This window comes from Corvus moneduloides, chromosome 2 (genome assembly GCF_009650955.1).
Source record: "Corvus moneduloides isolate bCorMon1 chromosome 2, bCorMon1.pri, whole genome shotgun sequence".
Classification (NCBI taxonomy): domain Eukaryota; kingdom Metazoa; phylum Chordata; class Aves; order Passeriformes; family Corvidae; genus Corvus; species Corvus moneduloides.
Genome location: NC_045477.1, coordinates 43,908,995 through 43,929,626, shown reverse-complemented (window position 1 = coordinate 43,929,626; position 20,632 = coordinate 43,908,995). Strand labels below are relative to the sequence as shown.

General features: G+C 43.9%; 1 protein-coding gene across 1 annotated transcript; it reads left to right on the top strand.

Annotated features, from left to right (window-relative positions):
• Window positions 1-1,727: 1,727 nt before the first annotated feature.
• SLN (sarcolipin) lies at window positions 1,728-3,546 on the top strand. Its single transcript, XM_032093484.1, has 2 exons — window positions 1,728-1,828; window positions 2,888-3,546. Exon 2 carries the CDS (start codon window positions 2,997-2,999, stop codon window positions 3,090-3,092), a length of 96 nt encoding a protein of 31 aa, XP_031949375.1. The 5' UTR covers window positions 1,728-1,828; window positions 2,888-2,996; the 3' UTR covers window positions 3,093-3,546.
• Window positions 3,547-20,632: the final 17,086 nt, after the last annotated feature.

Genomic DNA, 20,632 nt, shown 5'->3' with positions numbered 1-20,632 from the left:
AAGACTCCCACGCAGCATACTGGCTTTTTTGAACGTGCTGCCTGGTTGTGTAGGAGGGCAGTGGCAAGGCAGTCAAACCAAAAGGAAGGCTTCTACTGTTCTGATCCCCCTCCTACCTCCACTGATCCCATGGGAAGATTATTTAGGGAGATCATCCAGCAAAACCCAAGTAACACTTCCCTCCACCCCCCTGGTTACCCACAGCTGTTTGTTTTGTTGTGTTTTCCACCGGGTAGGTTTCCAGCCAGCTGGCCTCCCTCACCGGGCCATCGTCCCATGATATGAGTGCCAGCGTTGGTGCAAAGGGAGAAACCTGGGAGCTCAGGGAGGGGGACAGTGACAAACAAGCTTGGATACTCTGAGCTAAGGTATGTCCGAGCATGGCTGAATATAAATATACAAAAGGCATCAGAATTAATAAATAATCTGCATGCTATATATCACACCGTGTTTGGCAGTGAGAATAAGGTCAGCGTTGTGGATAGCCTTACACACTTTAGCTTGATCAGGATCCCCACACTCCTCTGGCAGTACTGTGCTGCAGAAGTGACCCCTCTGACTTCAGTGGAAGTACTTGTATTTTCTAAGTAGGGGGAAACCCATGGCACTCCCAGTTCATTCCAGCTCGCTCTGCTCTGTCAATTCAAAGTAAGCAAATAGCCATTTCTACTTGTTCATGTTTAGAGCAAGTTCTAGCAGTGGCTTGAGCAAAGATAAGGGAATGTGGGGTTACAGCTCTCTAGGCCACAGAGCAGTGTCTTTCTGGGGTGAAACACTGCAGGGCGGCAGAAATATTTGTCTGTTTGCTCAGACAGGTGAAGCATTCACACCAGCACTGAAATTCAATGAGGGAAGAGCATGCAAGAGTGACAGCAGTTCTTTAAAGAAATGTTTTCCACTTTGCAGCACAAACTAGTCTCGAACTTTTCTATCCAGCAAATGATCCTGTTTCAGTTATTTGTATTGAAATGAAAAGTATATTTTGCTCCTATTCACTTTCTTTTAAATGCATACGAAGTTGAGAAGCTGTGCAAACTATAGATATGTGGAACAGCAACAGTTGTACTGTACTCGAAAAGGTAGATATGTAGACAGGCTCCATATCCTGGAAATGATCTTGAGATCCTTAGCTCTGCACACAGAACTCTTCAAGTTCTCTTTCTTTCCCTTTCCCCACACTGGGGAAGACACCAACAGGCTGAAGGAAAGAATGTAGTTACAGAACATGGGAGAATGGCTTCCATCTCAAAGAGTAGGTTTAGATTAGATACTAGGAAGAAATTCTTTACTGTGAGGGTGGTGAAGCACTGGCACAGGTTGCCCAGAGAAGCTGGGTGCCCCAATTCCCAGAAGTGTCCAATGCCAGGTTGGATGGGGCTCTGAGCAACCTGGTCTAGTGGAAGGTGTCCCTGCCCATGGCAGGGGAGTTAGAACCAGATAATTTTTAAGGTTCCTTCCAACCCAAACCATTCTGTGATTGTATGAAATTCTCTATCAGATCCAATTGACTCCCAAGGGATGCACACAGCTCTGCTGTTAGCACAGCACCATGGCAAAAGAAGCAAATCAGCCCACAGGGTCCACTGCATAAACAGCCTTAACCAAATCTTCAGCCCAGCTTAGACCTTTAAAAATATTTGGGGGGGTGATGTCAGCACCTGGGTTGCCAACACACTTGTTGGTCTCCACCCTCAGCCTACTTTAGTTCCCACAGAGGGACAGAGCATCCAGACCAAGTGGGAGATAGGCAGAAGCTTGGAGGGAAATAAAATCTGCACTGACCCAAAGTCCAGAGGCAGAACCACTGGGCTCCATTTACCTCCTCAAGGTAAAAGAACTGGCTTACTTATTAGGTCAGATTTTCTCATGTGCAAGGACATAGGAGGCTGGCAAAACAACTTGAAAATGTAGGAATTTGTTAACTGCATGCACTAGGCTTTTAATATTTAATCTGCAAACTAAAGCAGTTTCAATTGAAACTCTCTGTCTTCATACTGGTATGGTCCTGAGGCTTCTCATTTGCACCAGAGACGTTACAGCCTAATCTGGTTGCGTAGCTGAAATTCTTTGTCTAGAGTTTATGCTTCATTTCTTTAAAGGTTCTTATTTTATTTACCTGGTATGCAGATTGGATTAGTTCATGACATTCATGATAAAGTATTCTCTTTTCTCTGCATGAACTCCAAAAGCATGTAAAATTCAAAAATTGCTGTCATAAACTAAATAAAAAACAATAACCAACAGAAAAGTTTTTGAGTACAACTTGAATGGGATTTTTGAAATATGAGATTTTTAGCATTTTTCAATTCATTTTTCCTTGAAATTTTAGGAAAAGAAGGAGTTTCTTGAGAAAATACTATTTCATCTGTAGGAATGACTCACAAAATATGTGAAGTTCTTCAGAAATGAAAATGTCTAACCTTAGGTTCTCCTTGTACTTTTAGTGGTAACAAATAATTCAGATTTATTAGTCTTTCTCTATAAAATAGTAGTTTACACTTAGTTTCTTAAAAAAAAATACACAGATAAATACAGGAATTTAAAAACTCTTACCAGTAGTATATTTACAATGTATTCTTGTTGAAAATGTTAATTGGGGCTTGGGCATTATTTATTTGAAAATGCTTGCTCTAAGCTGGATTGATGTCCACGGACTGCTCACACCTGTGCACTGTATTTTGGGGTGACACTGGGAACGTCCTTGTCAAATGCTGGAAATCAAAGAAGGTGATAAGCTGCCAAAGATGGCTTTTACTTCTTAGCACCCCAGTGCTTTCTGACTCCTGGCCACTGAAACAACATTTCTTTAGACCAACGTAAAAAGTTCTACTGACTCTGCCACCTTCATGCATCTGTCCTTTACATATTTTTCTTTTATTTTTTTAAGAGAGCCTGAGACTTGAAGGTTGAGCTCAAGGACACATCCAAGCAAGTCACCGAAGTTTTCCCTTTGCTCTGCCTGCTGACCTCTGCTCTCTCCTCATTATTCCCAAAAAATGGAACATTCCACACGAGAAATTTGCCTCAACTTCATGATTGTCCTGATTACTGTAATCCTCATGTGGCTCCTCGTGAAGTCTTACCAGGATTGAAACTCTCAGGAACTCTGGAGGTGATTTCAGTGTGTGCCTCCACAGACATCAGTAACACCCACAGCATGCCACAGCAATTAGCTTTCAGTCAATTGAGGATGTCATGAACCCCTTTTTTTACTCTGTCCTATCTTGTGCCTGTGCTGATGTTTGTTATGGGTCTGTGATGGTGGAATTATTTTAGTCTGCAGTGATCCAGCTGTAAAATGTAAGATGCTTAGGAATGGTTTGATGTGGCTCTCTCCTCTGGTAGTTTCTGTGAGTGCTGTATCCCCAGCCCACCATGCTGGCTCATTTGGCAGCAGTGTGGGGTACTTGAGGGTATAAAACTGCAGTGTGTAATGCAAGAGCCTGTATTTTCCAATGTAAGAGGAATAAACTTGCTTAGAGAAAGGAATATGAAACCTCTGCTTTCACTTGCACATTTTGTTTAAATAAAGACCATGTAAAACCATTTTTTTTGAGCGTTCCTTATCCCTCTCCTGACCTGAGCTGATAACAGCTATGGTACAGTGTGATATGCAAGTGGGGTGGTTTGCTTGTTCCTCCTACTTACATTTTAATTTGTATTTTAAAAAAAAATGCCGTAGAATGGAAACCCTGCAGCATAACAGACATGTAACCACATACACGACCTGTTGGGGTCACTTTTCTGTCCAGAGAGACTTACACACTTGGTGCCTGTGGATACGGACTTCAAAGAGAGCCTTTGTCCCACTGAGGCATTGTCAATAATTGCGTTCTCTGAGGCTTGATTTTGGGCAGGGATTCCCACAGTCCTATTTTTGGCCAAGCTATTTTTGGAGCAGTGCCTGGAGGGATGAGCCTGGCCAGTTGCAGGCATAGGTTCCCGCTGGCACCCCAGCCCTGCTGTGAGCCTTGGCCAGAGCAGAAGTCCCTCTGGGTCCAGTGTGGCACACCAGGTGCCACGGCACAGCCGTGCCCAGCCTCAGGAGGCTGAGGTGTGACTGTGTCTGGGTTGCTGTGATGTTGTCGTCACCTGCTAAAAAATCCTGAGCCAGCTTGAAGAGCCCACAGTTCCTGGGCTTGTGAAATCAGTGATCAAGCTCCTCCTCATCATTCCCCATCTGTCATTTTAATGGCTTCAGAGAATCAACGTCTTCTACAAAGTACAGCTTCCTGTAGGAAGGCAGTTAAGTATGTGCCATGCTGCTGATTGCACATCTCTTTTCTTTCCAGGAGCCTGGAAAGAGCAGGCAACATTGCAGGGCTGTGCTGGGCTACCCAGGTCTTTGATGGTGAGGCAGAGCTGGCCCTCACAGGTGGCATTTGGGCCCACGCTTCAAGGAAATAGCAAATATTCTTTGTCGCTGTTGTACCGGGGATGGTGAAAAAGCAACATGGAGTTCAGTCCAGGAAGGGAATGGAATTATTTATTAATTTCCAAACTCGTTTATATAACCTGGTTCGCCTGAATGGCATAAGGTTATTGGTCCTTTGACCATCCACCTCTTAGAATGATTGGTTAAACCTACAACACCCATTTCAAAATATTTCTCCAGTCAGTATCATAACAATACTGCACAACAATCTTGCACCTGCAAGATAAAGGATTGATTTACAAAAACCTCTCACTGTTTTCAGCAAGCATGCTTGTGAAAGCAAACTTTCACATGGATGCTGGCAGAAAGCTGGAAAATTTCTCAGCATCAAACTTTCCGCATCCACAATTCTTGTAGCACCACATATTGAGGGGTTTTGCTGCTTAAAGTTTGCTAACAAATGAGCCCTTGCCCTGTGTCGTTTGTACTGTCTGGGTTTGCAGTCTTGCAGTATGTGCCTTTCATTCTCCCAGTCAAGGAATCCCCACTGCGGTGCAATGATAAAAAGTCACCTCTTGTTTATTCTTGGCTACAAATGAGCAAACTTGCCTCCAGCACTTCTAGGGATGGCAAATTTTCTGAAAAAAAAGTGCTGCGACATTGAAATGAACTTCTGTCAGCAGTGGATGCAGCCTTTCTCTGCAGCCCACCTTGTACCAGATGCTGCTCTATTATCAGTATTGCATCTGGTCTGTTTGTGTTCATAAGCTTGGCTGAGATATGCAAGCAATGGCTGGAGAAGGACATGGAAAATCTGTTTTTAAATACTGTGAATACTTTATAATTCAGTATGAAAGATGAGAATCTTTCACTGGCTGTAGCTCCCAGAAGAGAGCAATACCATGAGTAAATTGACATTTTTGGGCTCATCTCAGTCTAGCAATGGAAAAACCAGAGGTATGGGCTTCACTATCTGAACTAGCAGTGGTTCAGAAACAGTTCAAAGTGATCCTAGCAGTTTTCAGATAGGAAGAATCACAGAATGGTTTGGTTTGGAAGGCACCTTAAAGATCACCTACTTTCAACCCCCCTGCCAAGGGCATGGACACCTTCCCCTAGACCACTCTTTCACTCTAGATCTATCCCCTCTTGTCCTATCACTATATGCCCTTGTAAGAAGTTCCTCTCCACCTCTCCTGCAGACCACTTTAGGTATTGGAAGGCTGCTAGAAGGTATGCCCAGAGCCTTCTCTTGCCCAGGTTAAACAGCTCTCTCAGCCTGTCTTCAGAGGAGAGGTGCTCCAGGCCCCTGATCATCTTTGTGGCCCTCCTCTGGACTGACTCCAACAGCTCCATGTCCTCCCTGTGCTGGGACCCCAGAGCTGGATGCAGCACTGCAGGTGGGGTCTCACCAGAGCAGAGCAGAGGGGCAGAATCCCCTCCCTGGCCCTGCTGCCCACGCTGCTTTGGATGCAGCCCAGGACACCTCTGGCTTTCTGGGCTGTGAGGGCACATGGCTGGGTCATGCTGAGTTCTCATTATCTCATTATCCAATGCCCCCAAGTCCTTCTCCTCAGGGATGCTGTCAATCCATTCTCCACCCAGCCTGTATTTGTGCTGAAAGATGCTGAGAAAATGTTCTAGAGAGTATGGATCATCCACAACTTTTAGTTGCCAACCTTTTTCAGAGTCGACATGCATCTGACTTTGACAATACAATTAAGGTAAATCACCTGGAACAAGTTCCTAAAAGTGAAAACACCAGCCTAAGTGGTTCTCTTTTCAGGCATTTCTAGTTTTCAGGCAGACTTTGAATGAGATAAGTTACTTGCCTAGGTCATTTGCCTGAAACTGAGGAAAAAGGCAATTCAGTATTTAGTGCCAAATGCTGTGAAGAGTCAGCATTTTGTAGGTGTACAGGCACATTAATGTCAAAGAACTTCAATCAAATACAGATCTATAAATACAAAATTTCCTAGTTTGAGGGGCCTTAATGTAGGTGTTTGGTGTGACCCTTAAGGCTGAAACTCTCTCCATTACCTTCCTGCTCACCAAAGAACCCCTGGATGAGAGATGGTTCTGTGGAGATATATGCTATCATGATTTTCCATCCCTTTCCAGTATAAAGGAGATGGAGAACATCAAAGGACTTCTGGGCTAATAGTGATTTGTCTTTAGTCTATCAGCCAAATTATTTTAGGCAAAATTTTAATTAAAACAATACTTTAGTGTAAGTAGCTGCTCTAGCCCCTTCAGCCTCCCTGGGTAAAGTGTTGGAGTGCTTGACAGTCCTCACAGTAAAAAAGGGTTTTCTTATGTTTCCTGAATTTGGGTTTGTTCTCATTTCCTCTTGTCTTGCTGTTGGGCACCACTGAGAAGGGTCTGGCCCTGTCTTGTTCATTCCCTCCCAGCAGGTGTTTACATACACTGAGATGATCCCTCTAAGCCTTGTCCAGGCTGAACAGCCCAGCTCCTTCAGCCTTTTTTCGTATGTCAGATGCCTCCTCATCTTCATGGCCCTTTGCTAGAGTCTCTCTCTGGAAAGTTCAGCTCTGGGCACAGCATTCCAGATGTGTCTCCAGCTCCGAGCAGAAAAGAAGGATCACCTCCCTCAATCTACTGGCAATATTCTGCCTGATGTAGCCCAGGAGGCTGTTAGGCTTCTGCTACAAGGGCCATGGTTGGTTCATGGTCAGCCTGGTGTCCACAGTGAGCCTCAGGTCCTCTGCAGAGCTGCTTTCCAGCTGCTTGGCCCCATGTATGCATTTGTATGTCAACATTCGACCCGCAAGAAGTTTCATACAGTGTGCCCAACACATCAGTGCAGCACAGTTCCTGCTTGTGAGGAGGATTGCCCAGGTGACACTTTACTACCCTCATTCCCTCTGCAATCCCACCTCCTCTGTTAAAGGCACTGTGTGCAGCAGCAACTGCCCACAATGAACAAAACAGTGGTTGCTCATGACTGACCTGGCCCAAACGGGGTAATTTTCCCTCTGACATCTAAGCATAGAGGAATTAGCCACACACAGATCCAGAAGTCCAGCAGCAGTCTCTCTGGTCACTTTACTGGGCTTTGGATCAGGCCATAGCTACCTAATTCCAGATGTTCAGATTTCAGAAGCTTGACTCTAGACCTGGTAATTTGCAATTGCTAAGCCCTTAGCACCTCACTCCACAGGAACTCAAGACACAGGGTGTTCAGCATGCTTTTGGGAAAAATCAGACCACTAGTTTATGTGCCTGGATACTAACCTAGAAAAAATTTAGGCACTGAGATTCAAAACTTTGGCTAAATTGTTCAGTGGGGTTTACCAGAATGCTTTTATCAATTCAGTGTGTTTTCAGCTGAAACCAGTTTCTGTATTTTTTTTCAAGAAAACCACTTTTATCAAGGAAAAATAAAATTTGTCAAAGGCAAACGTCATGATTGAAAGCCAACTGTGTCCACTTTGCTTTTGAATGATGAGTCACTGCTGCTGTAGGCTGTGTGACCTGTGCCCCCTTCTCCTTTATTGCCCAGGCTCCAGGCCAGGCAGGTTCTCTATCCCATGTGACATAACCAACCACTCTCATGACATGCTACCTCCAAGTCACAAGGTAGGAAACTGTGATGCAATGAGAGAGAGGTGAGTATGGAAAAAAAAGTGATTGACATCAAGGAACTGCACATGCTGCATTCCTAAGTGAATTGATTACAAACATTTTCTTAGTGACATTTTTTTAGTTTGCAAAGATTCACTCAAAATTCAGTTTTCTGCAGAAAAAAATGGCACACTGTGTAATGTCTGTGTTCAGCAGATGGAAATATATAATGTGAAATGTGTAAGTTCTGTGTATGTATTCAGCAGATGACATAAAAAAGAAGAAGGAAATGCAAAACCTGGGATTCTCAACCTTATGAAGGCAGCATTCCTCTGTATGCACAGAATCTTTGTCTGGGTCATGCCAAAAAAACGTGAAGCATAAATAACTTCCTTGCTATGTAGCAAGTCCAGCACAGTTCTATTTCTACAACTGCATTTGGAAGTGTGCCAGAGGCAATAGATGCCCTTGCAATTCAAGAAGAACTTGGCACAATCATAATCTATATTTTGCTGGTGCAGTGAGCTAGAAGGGATCAAGAAGACTGACAGGTGCTGACACCTGGGTTGCCATTGCAAGGGCTCCTAAATCACTCCTCACCTACACAGCTGAGCCGGTTTGCCCCCTGTGCGCAGGGTTTACCCATGGATTAGCGTCTCGTGGACCTGAGTTGGAAAAGCCTTTGGCACATTTCTCAGGGCCACATACAGCTTCTGCTCAAGCCAATCAACTCTGACCTCGCAGCTTAACAGTTCAGCTGTCAGCTTCTGCAGAGAGATGACAGCATTTTCAGGCAGGCTCTGCTATGCTTATCAGCTAATGCCAATCTCTACTCACACTGATCTGTGAGGGAGTGCAAAGAAGCCTAAATTCATACATGGAATGAACAGAGATGGTCATCTTGTCCCACTCTGTGTGCTGTATTCCACTTGTACTTTCCAGCTCTTGGCTGTAGTGGCTGGATGAGGGAGATGAGTAATAATTTGGTTTTGGCAGCAGTGGTTAGATAAATGCAGACCCATTCTACTACAGCTTGTATGGCAGGCTGAGAAAGTTCTTATACGTGCCTGGATGTGCCTTAATCTTTTGGCTTTGCATTTATTCCTCTTGTTGTACCCAGAAGAGCAGCCACAGCTGTTTCTCTCTCCCAAATGACTGTTTTCCTGTTGAATTTCCTGCATGTTCACTCGTCAGAGGAAATCACTTCCAGGGATGGGACTAGGTGATTATACAAATTTATTGTTTAAAATAACAAACACATCAGTCGAGGCATGAGCTTTTAGAGCACCTCCCAATAATGGTGACTAGTCACAAGATTTAGAGTTACATCGTAATTTATAACTTTCTAATCCAATAGGCACTTAAAATGACACTTTGTTTTGGATTTATGACCGATCACCTGTGGCACTTCTCACTGCAATGCAGCTGTGTCTTGACCAATAACTTCTCATGTCACGTACACACAGATGTCTCTCTTATACCATCTACATTCTTAACTTAAACTATATAAAATCACACTATTATATTTTAAAGTCCTCCACTAGAACACCCAGTGTACAATTTTACTTATAATCATAGGAACACAAGCTTGTAATCCTTTTGCTTAAGATCTATACATCTCTGTCAATTAAGCCAGACCTAGTCTCTTCCAGGGCTGTAAATAAAAGCCTCCTTTAATTGCAGGAGTTTCTACTCCTCTGTCTCCCACATTTTCCTTGTGTTTCAACTCTTCCCTCTTGGGAAGCAGGCAGTGGGTTTTGTCTCAGCCTCTTGGCCAGAGATGTACACAGTCTACCAGAAAAATGTCATGCCCTGTTCATGTCTGCCCCTCCCTGCCGTCCCTGTCGTGTGTATGAAGGCCCAGAACAAGTGTGGCTCAGGTGACTTGAAGATCAAATTGATGGGGCCAGGATATTCATGATGATCCAGGTATCTAGGTTGCTCATGGAGATGTGCCTCGGGAGAAGGGCTCCTGGAGAAGATCCTACCTTGTGCTCATAGAAATCTGCATATTTCTACATGCACATGCTGTGTATGTGGGCTTGCACATCACTGTGACAGCCTGGCCCAGATGCATAAACCAAAATATCTAGTGGGAGTGACCCAATTCCTTAATCAAAACTATGGGACACACTGAGCAATAAATAATCTAGAATGGATTTTGCATGTACCTCTTTTCCCTGCTGTATTCAACCCTTTTGCTGTTTAGCTTCTTGTCCACAGACATCTCTTGGCATAGCTGAAAGCAGGCACATAATTTTTTAATACCTGCAGCACAGTTTCACTGGTGACTGCCAGTTCCAGTAGGATTGAGCCAAACCTTGTTACCATGACAGACAGGATCTGTTTCTGCTTGCTGCAAACCTTTTCCCCAAAGTGCTCCAGTGGAGCTGGGCCTGGTTATATCAGACAAGGATCTGCCCCTCTGTGTCTCTCTGGTTCTGATCTGCCCTCCACAAAGTTCTGTTTTAGCATCATCAGGAAGAGATATGCCAGAAGTAGCTTTAGATCTTTCACATCAACACAATTTTCAATAAAAGAATTTCACTACAAGCAATATTAATTAATACTTTAAGGAAGCTATGATTTGGAAACAGTAAGCCTCACACTTTGAATCTATAGCTGTGTTTCAAACTATGCTTTCGAATTGCTAGGTTCTAAAACCTATTTGGCTTGGAACAAAATAAGTAATAACAATTAACTGAGTTTAATAGACTTCTTTTGCAACAAATTTATTTTTACAACCCCAGTAGAACTTTAAATCTAGTCTATTTCTTTTTTTAATGGTTTAAATCTAAGTAAAGTCAGAAGATAAGCATTTAAAACACTAAGCCTTGGTCGTTTTCTTCTTTCTTCAGTATAGGATATTTCCCTACTTAATGATACCTCTGGATGCTTCAGCTGCATTTTCACTTGTGTTGTGTATCAAGAAAACTGTTAAGCTGAAACTATCTCATCAGATACAATAAATTCCACGTCATAATGAGGCTAAATAAATAAGTGGGAACTTACACCTGTTGACCCAGAGTTGCACTCCCTTTGCAGCCTTGGTTGTGAGTTTTGACTCTTTTCTCTGCTGAGGCTGCACTCACTTGAGCACTGAAATTACTGGAAACTCCCTTTCAGGCTTGGGGAAAGCTTGTCTGCATAAACAGCCAGCTCCAAATGTGTAGTGCTCAGCTTCTAGATTTAAAATCATACCATACTGCATCCCCTGATATGGATCAGGGTGAAATTCATATGGGAAACAAAACAATCAGCAATTTCAACAAATAAAGGCCCATTTAGCCAGAAACAGAAAAAGATCACTGTTAGGCATATTGGTTTTTTGGAGTTTTTGTTTGTTTGTTTGTTTTTCTGGGAATATTACTAACCACAAAATGAAGCTGTGTGATTTGGAACATCTGTTTGTTAACCAGGACTGGCCTCTGAGAGAGGTGGGAACTGGGAGACAACCATAGGACGTGGTGCTAATGAAAATACCAGAAAGACAAAGACGACAGTATCAGTAAGGAAGGTGCAGCATACATTAAAGAAATCTTTATCAAAATAAACTAGCTGTTAAGAAATATAGTAAGCTTCTAGCCTGACATTTAAAAAATAAGAAAAGTGCAATGAGGACTAAAGTGTGAACCAGAATAAGACACCATAGAGGCTGTAAGGCAGAAAGCACATAGGAAACATCAGCTTCACACTGCCTCCACAAAGTGGAAAAATGTCAAACTGGACTCTAATTCTGGCTACATTTTTTAGCAACATAAATTATTTCTCCTTGGGCAGTCAGACATCATAGAGGGAGAAGCCATGCAGCCATTAACAGAGCACAGGATCAGCATCAAATGTTACCTTTGTAAAATGATGGTGTGACCATCACCACAACGTGCATGAGTGAAACTTCCTTATGGGACTAGGAAGGGTAAAAGAAGAATTAGCAAAGCACAGGGAGGAGTTATCAATAAAATACTACTACTCAAACCACAGAAAATGTGTCTACATTGGCAAAACTTAAAAGAACTCAGAAAAGTTAAATAAATGGTTGTAAGGAGGGCAAGAAAAATGTTGATTAACACCAGGGCAGATGCATTAAAAGCTAAAAATAAAATACATCAGAAGCAGGCAACCTTCCAGGAGACTGCAGGGTTTGCAGATGATAGATACAGAGCAGGAGTGCTCAGAAAATATGTTTGGTATAGGAAAGGTATATTAATTACCTGCAGCAGTGCTCACTGTGGAAGGGATTAGGAGAGTTTCCATGCTAGAAATTTTATCTGCAGGTGATGAGAAATGGTCTCAACTGACAGGCCAGAAGCCAATAGCATGAACAGTGATATATCAGCAGGACCAGATGATGTTCACCCAGTGATTTTGAAGGAGCTTGGATATGAAATTGCCTGCCAAGTTACTGTGGAGTGTAACTTATTGCTCACTCAGACTGGTACCAGAGGAACAGAAGGTGGCAGATGAAGTATCAGTTTTTTAAGAGGACACCTGGGCAGTTACAGACCAGGAAGCTCCCTTTCCACATTGGAAAAAAAAGCCAAACCACAGAAAAGAAACAGACAGAATCCAAAGGCACAAAATTGCCTTGGGTTGCTAAGCATTAGAACAGGCTGCCCAGGGAAGTGGTGGAATCAACATCTCTGGAGGTATTTAGAAGATGTGTAGATGCGGCACTCAGGGACATGGTTTAGTGGTGGACTTGGCAGTGCCAGATTAATGGTTGGAGCTGATGATTTTAAAGGCCTTTTCCAATCGAAACAATTCTATATTTCTATGATTCTAAGTGGAAGAAGTCAGCAAGGCTTCTGCAAAGGGAAATCCTGCTTTTGGTATCTGTTACAATTCTGAAACCATCAGTAAAAGTGAGCTGATCAATATGTTTTAAAAACCACAAACTGTCATGGGACAGAAAGGGGAGTTCTTCCTTTAACTGGGTGAAAGACAGAAAGAGGATGGCAGTGAACAGGGAAATTGTGTAATAAAAGGAGGTCCACAAGAGACTGCACTGTTTAACATATTTGCAGGAAAAGCAGAAGGATTGCAAAATTTTCTGGTGGTATAACTGTCATAGATGAGGGGATTGCAGAAAGTCATCTGAATGCCAAATCGTAACTGATAAAATGGTAGATAAAATTAAAAGTTGATAAGTGTGAAGGAGGATGCATAGGGAGAAAGAACATTCCAACACATGAAAAAATGAGCTCAGCAGACACTGGCATAAAGGAAAAATCTAGGAATTACTGCAGAGAGTTTACTGAACACATCAGCTACATTGTCAGTGTTGGAAAAATTGCAGAGGGCAATAAGAACATAAAAAGCATTGTAACAGCTTTGACTTGGGAAGAAATTAAGTAGAACTAGATCCCTTTACCTTAAAAAAAAGGTAGCTGAAGAAAAGACATGAGTAGTAGCAAATAAAGGCACAAAGACTGGCTATTTGCAGTCTCCCAGTCCATCAAATAAATAGCAAACATAATAGCGACATATAAAATGAAGAAAGGCATTTCACAGAGCAAAAATGAGATGTAAAACTCGAAAGTACAAGATGTTCTGAAAGAAAACAGAACAGATGTGTTTAAAAATGTTTAGACAAATCGGCAGAAGGAAAAAAAAAGACATCGAGTCCTGACAAATACGAGGATAGACCTGCTGGCTCCATAGGAAGGTTAACCCACAGACTGCTAAATCTCAGGAGGTATTCAGGAGAGTTATTGCTCCTTGTTTCACCTGTCATCAGGGCACCAATGTGACCAGCCCCAGCAGCAGACACCAGGCACCTCACTGGGAATGGGGGTGGGCCAAATGAGACAAAAGAAGATTCTTAACAGCCTTCAAATACATACAACATAGCAGCAAAGAAGAAAGCAAAAAGTTCTTTTCATTGCACACAAAGTAATGGGTTTGGATGTTAGCAACAGAGACTTCAGAGCAGTTTTCTTAGTCTAACTAACAAGTGGCATAGTTGATTACTGTCTACACTGTTGAGAGGTGTGGGGCTACCAATGTCAAGAGATGCTGCCAGTGGTCCCATGGAATGGGTTCAAAAATCCATCAGAAATCCTTTATAACAACTGTCCTAGCTTGGAGAGGGATATTGCCTCTTGAGAAGCTCCTGTGAAAGCAAATATCAAAGGCTTCTTTCAGGGTTTAAGAGGCCTCAGCCTTCCCAGCCTGGCACAATGAAGAGGAGAACATTTTAGGATGGAGAGAACCACTAATAGAAAGCTGCTGCAATTTTCTTACAGGAACAAATGAGGGGTATATGAACAGGCCTATCTGCACTTTCCTTGATGGAATTTAGGAGGTGTTTAGGTGACTCAGAGCAGTGCTTCACAGCATGGAAAATGCTTGTCTCAGGGAAGACAAATGCGGCACTGGTTTTATTTCCTTCAGGCTGCTCCTGTCTCTTTGGGATGTCTCAGATCTTGAAGTCCAGGATCCTTGGCAGACTTTCCCCAAGGTGAGGGAATTCACAACAGCAAAATCCTATTCAGGCAACTTTTGATAGAATAGAAGCATAAATTATGTCAAGTTGGAAGGGGACCCATAAGGATCATCGACATCAACACCCTGCTCCTCGCAGCAAAATGTAAAACTAAACCAAATGGCCAAGGGCATTGTCCAGCCACTCTGTGAACTCTGACAGGCAAACTGAGCGAAAAATCACCCGGTACAGTTCCAAAGCCCTAAAGGGCATGGCCTCAACATGACTGCCAAACTCTGAATTCCATCAGAAACTCAACTATAGTTTACCTAATTTTGTTACCAGGGCTTTCTTAGAGATGGTTACAAAGCATCTCCACTGCTATTGTTCCAGCACTCAGTGGCAGCAAAGGGCTGTAACACGGGAATAAGCAGGAGCTAGCAGGGCGGGTTACTATTTTTGCCCCGGAGGCCCAGTGCGCCCAGTCAGTAGCCCCGGGGGCGTTCTCTGCCCCGCACGCCCAGCGCTCTCCGGCGCTGTCCAGGGTGCTGAAGCGGCGACACTTCACCCTCCGCGGCTGCGGGGGCCGCTCTGACCGGCGGGAGGCGGTGGCAGCGCCGGGGTTGGGAGGGAGGGACCCTGGCACCGGGAGAAGGGGGTAGTTCAAAATCTCTGGATGTTTTTGAGAACAAAACGAGAAATCTCGTTCTTTTAGCCCAGAATGGTCCTTGGTTATAACACAGAGGGGTCAACTGGAAAGAAATTAGTCATAGAATCACCTGAGTTGGAAGGGATCCACAAAGATCACCAAAGTCCAGCTCCTGGCCCTGCGCAGGACAACCCCAAGAATCACACCATGTGCCTCAGAGCATTTTACAAGTCCTTCTTGAGCTCTGTCAGGCTGCTGCTGTGACCACTTCCCTGGGGAGCCTGTTCCAGTGCCCAACCACCCTCTGGGTGAAAAACGTTTTCCTAACATCCAACCCAAACCTCCTCTGACACAGCTTCAGGCCATTCCCTCGGGTCCTGTCACTGGGCACCACAGAGAAGAGATCAGTGCCTGCCCCTCCTCTTCCCCTCACAAGGAAGCTGTAACTGCAATGAGGTCTCTCCTCAGCCTCCTCTTCTCCAGGCTGAACACACCAAGTGATCCCAGCCACTCCTCAAACAGGTTCCCCTCTAGACCTTTCACCCTCATGATGGCCCTTCACTGACCATAATGTGAGGCTGTTCATAAAAATGTTGGTGCTTATGGCTTTGAAGTTGTTCGTGGTTTTGTTTTTGTTTTTTTGTCTTACAATTCCAAAGTCATTGTATAGTCAAACATCAGTGGCAAAGACTTAGGTTGCGGGGGCCTTGCAAGAAGAAAAGTTTTGAAGGGGGAGTGAGACTTTGGTTTTGAGGAGATAAGAATACAGGTGAAAAAATAGGCAAGGAGACAAAACCCAAAGGTATGACGGTCAACTAGCTAGAAACCAGAAAAAGTGCCAGGCATTAAACAGAGAAAGCTGCCCCCTCTGCCAGGGGTATCTGACTTTCTGTATTTAGGTGATGGTGTGGTTTAGTCCCAGATGGCAACTCAGCACCACCCAGCCACTCCCTCATCCCCCAGCAGTGGGATGGAGGAGGGAATTAGAAGGGTAAAAGTAAGAAAACTCCTGGGCTGAGATAAAGACAATTTAATAGGTAAAGCAAAAGCCTCACACACAAACAAAACAAAATAAGGAATTAATTCACCACTTCCCATGGGCAAGTAGGTGTTCAGCCATCTCCAGGAAAGGAATCCATCACATGTAATGGTTGTTTGGGAAGACAAACACCATCACTCCAAGCATCCCCATTTCCTCCCTCTTCTCCCAGCTTTATATGCTGAGTATGATTCCATATGGTCTGGAATATCCTTTAGGCCCCAACTCTGTCCCCTTTCAAATTCTTGTGCACCCCCAGCCAACTCACTGCTGGGTTGGTGTAAGCGCTTCTCAGCAGTAACAAAAATATCTCTGTATTATCTGTTTCCAGCATAGATCCAAAACATAGCCTCACAGTAGCTACTATGAAGAAAATTGACTTCATTTCAGCCAAAACCAGCACAGATGTTGCTTAGAGGTCAGATTTCAAGTGCTGCAGGATGATGACAATGATGTGATAGCTTTAAACAAGACGAGACACTGTGTTCCATGCTCAGTGGATATATGTATGGAATAACACAAAGTTCAGCCATGTCAGAGAAGTGGCTGGTATAGCAGCTAAGACAAAACAATGAGATCATACCTGAAATTTGTATTCACCAACTATAAACCAAGATATTTCATTCTCAGAGGGTATCTTACTTGTCTTTTGGAGAAAGCTTCCTCATGGCTAAAGCAAGAAGGGAGAGCATGGGAATTCAGGCCTCTTCCATGCACTAGCATAATTGAGACCTGTATTATTTTGCGCCTCCTTTTCCTCAAATGTGATAAGTAGGTGTTCCTTGTCCGGGTACAGGAATTTTGTGAAACTGAATTCTGTATGATGGGCAAAGCATTACTTGTCCTTGCTGGAGCATGGCTATTGGGACTCAGGCATGCAACAGCAGTTACCTGAGATACACTGATATTATGTGGACTTGTCAACTAAAAAATTTTCTCTCTCTAAACCACAATATTTTTCCCATTTCCCTTTTGTTACAGACAATTTAATAGGAAGGAAATGAAAATATTGCAACTGCGTTGATCCCAGGAGCAGCAGTGAGCTGAGGTATCCTGGAATTAACTCCTGGCACAGTGCAAGACCGATGTAGAAGTCCCACTGCTTGTACAGGTAATTCATCACTGCAGTCCCCAGCTGCAATGGGCATTTCAGGTGTATCTTTTTCCTAGATAGGTACATGGTCTTATCAGCATTTTCACTTGTGCTTATATTCCTCTCTGAAGTTTAGGCAATTGATATCAGGATTATATTGATTCAATTTTCAGTAGCATCACAGATGACCTAACCCAAATGACACAGGCGGCATTGCCTCCCACAGTGATCTACCCCAAAGGCAATTCTCTCTCTTTGGGGAAGAGAGTCTCTAACTCTCATCACTCGGATGTCTAGGAGCTGTGATTGCTGTGCCTAAAAATAATGGAATAGAACTGTGACATAGAAGTTAATCACCATTATGTATAAAACTCATAGGCAGTGATTATAGACATCCATAAGAAATTTAAGAGGATCACAAAAGATACTGTTTCTAGACAGTGACGTTTAATGCTTTATTCTCTATCCTTAAATTGCACCTATACATGCAAAATAAATTGCCAGCATCTCTCTCTGGTTTGCGGTTCAGACAGCTCCAAAATGCAGTTCCCACCACTTCTCTGTATCTTTTGGATCTCTACTGGAATTAGAAATTAGTTTAGTGCTCCAAAAGCACTGATACTTCACACAAGGAGAAAGTCACTGGCAAACTTTTAAAATAGTCTGTATGGCTATGAATGCTTAGTCTACCCTTTAATACAAGGGCACTCACACCAATGGTCAAGGAAGTCCTTCTGACCCACTCACTGTGTTGCCAGATGAAAAATCATCTACACCTGGTGAGCTAACACAATGCTTATTCTTCAAAACCCACTGGTCTGTGGAAGTGCACAATGCCCATTGTGTAAGGAGAACTGGAAAGCAACCAGCCCCAGTTCTGCTAACTTTTCTAAGGTCACCAATCATTCAGGTCTGACTTTGGGATTGCTGACCACCAGGGACCACCAAAGAGACCCCCAGCACAGAAGAGCACATGTGTGAAGGGGAGGGAAAATATGTCAATGATTTCAGGGAAATGACTATGACAGATGTATGTTTATTCTGGAACAATCAGTGAATATGTATGTAAAATACAGTATATAAACAAGAGCTTTCCTGTACTCAGCATGGTATTTTGGAGGAGATATTCCCTCATGCCTCCAGATGAATAAATAATGCGTGATTCTTAATATTGCATGGTTGTTAAAGAGTTTATTTTATTTTTACTGATTTTTGGTTACATACAGCTAGATAGTTGATGTTCAGATCTCCCTCAGACCTGTCTTTTTATCCAGCTAATGAAGAAGAGTACTGTGCTGGGATTATAACTTCTTGCTGGGGCTCAGGATGCCTTGTTCTTTGCTGTTGCTGAATTCATTTTTTCTGGTCAGATTTGGAACCAGTGTAAATTTGCTGAGTTTCACAGCAGACAGGCAAGAATTACACTAACTGAGGCTGGTCTCGGGCATGGACACAAAAACCCCCCCAAACCCCCATTCTATTCTGCAATACAAAAGAAGCTGATTCTCCCTGGAGAGAGCCTGGTGGGAGGTTGAGGGTGCTTTAGGGGCAGAACAACCCCATGCACTGTTAGCAGCTGAGCTAGACAAGCCCTGGGTCATCCATGCAGCCACATGCTCATGTCCCTTTCCCACAGCCCTCAAGAAAAGCACAAAGCAGTTGGAGACAGCAGCCTGGAGACAGCCAAGCTTAGAGCATCTTTCCTACTCCTGGTGTCACACTGGCCCCCTGCAAACTGGGACAGGAGGAGCAGGCTCCCCAGGTCAGGGCACTTCAGAGCAGCCTTCTCAGACCTCTGCTCTCACTGTTCTCTTTCTGCTCTCTTTTGGCCACAGAGATACGGAGAAGTGACACTCATATCCTCTGCAAAATGGCTTGCTGACAAATGTGTGAGAAGGGCCAGTGGGGCCAGAGGCATGGAAACCAGAGGCGAAGTGTGTGCCAGTTGGCTTAAATTCAAACCAACCCACTGTGAATGGAAAACTGGGAGAGAGTGAAGAGGCAAAAAATGGCTTAGTCATAACAGCTGAAAGGAATATGTGAGACCATCCAGAGCCAAAGCAGCATCACAAATTCCCCTATCAAAGAGAGACAGCAAACTGCATCCTTGGGTCTTCTGCATCCTGACCCTTTGGTATTCCCCCATCCAGCACATCAAGCAGAGGCAGATTCTCAGGGGTGAGCAGGCAGGTTTCACAGGCTGATTGCCTAGAAGTACTTTCTAACTGTGAAGAACACTCCTATCTTGTCTCTGGGCTATGACCAAGGGCCCCACATTGGCCCTTAACCTCCCTTCAGGGCTTTACATCTAGGCTATGTCTACGTCTTATTGATACTTCCTGACTAGTCTCTTTTGAAAATCACAGATTTTCTTCTCATCCATGAGGTAGGCACCAGGGATCACAGAATAGTAGAACGGCCTGGATTGGAAGGGACCTTAAAGTTCATCTGGTTCTAATTGACTGCAGAGACGCCATTCACTAGACCACATTGCTCAGAGCCCCATCCAGCCTGTCCTTAAACACTTCCAGGGATGGGGCATCCACAGATTATCTGGGCAACCTGTCCAGTGCCTCACTACCCTCACAGAAAAGAATTTCTTCCTAATATCTAGTCTAAACCTGCCCTTTTTAGTTGAAAGCCATTCCCCCTTGTTCTGTCACTACATGCTCTTGTAAAGAGTCTCTCTCCATCTTTCTTGTAGACCCCTTCAGGAACCGGAAGGCTGCAATTAGACCACCCCAAGGCTACGCTTTTCCAGGCTGAACAATCCCAATTCTCTCAGCCTTTCTTTATAGGAGAGGAGCTCCATCCCTTTAATCAATCATCCTGGTGTCCCTTCTCTGAAATCACTCAAGCAGGTCCATGTCCAACCTGTGTTGAGGATCCCAGAGCTTGAGGCACTGCTCAAGCTGGGGTCTCACTTCTGTCCTCACTTCCAGTGTCACAGGGCCATGCCCTGTTGTCCACTGGTTAGGTTTTTCACAGTCACCTGCATGTACCTCCCTTGGTTACCCTTTCAATTGGGCAATACTGCCTGTAAACATAAAACAGGAGACCTCATGCCCCTTTTTTCCAGCTCCTCTTGTGCTGCTCTGCTTTGCTGAGCTGCCAGCTGTGCTGGTGTGTGTTGTCCTCGTGCTCCCCTGTCCTGCTCCTCTTCCTCATTCCAGGTTGTAAGCTCTTTGGGGAATACACCACCTACAGCTTTGAGAGTCCTTCAGCACAGTGGAGCCCAGGCCTAGGAATGCAACAACCCAGGTAACCAGCCTTCTCCCCTTCCTCATAGCTCATTCGGAGCTAAGCTGCTGTACCCAGCTCTTGCTTGGAGGTTTTAGAGCTATATCTCTTTTCTAATTATAGTTCTATATAGACTAGAATACTTTATTAGAATGAGTAATGACCTAATTTCTATGTGCACTGCTCACAGGGGAAAACACAAAGCCTGTCCTACTATGTTCCTATAG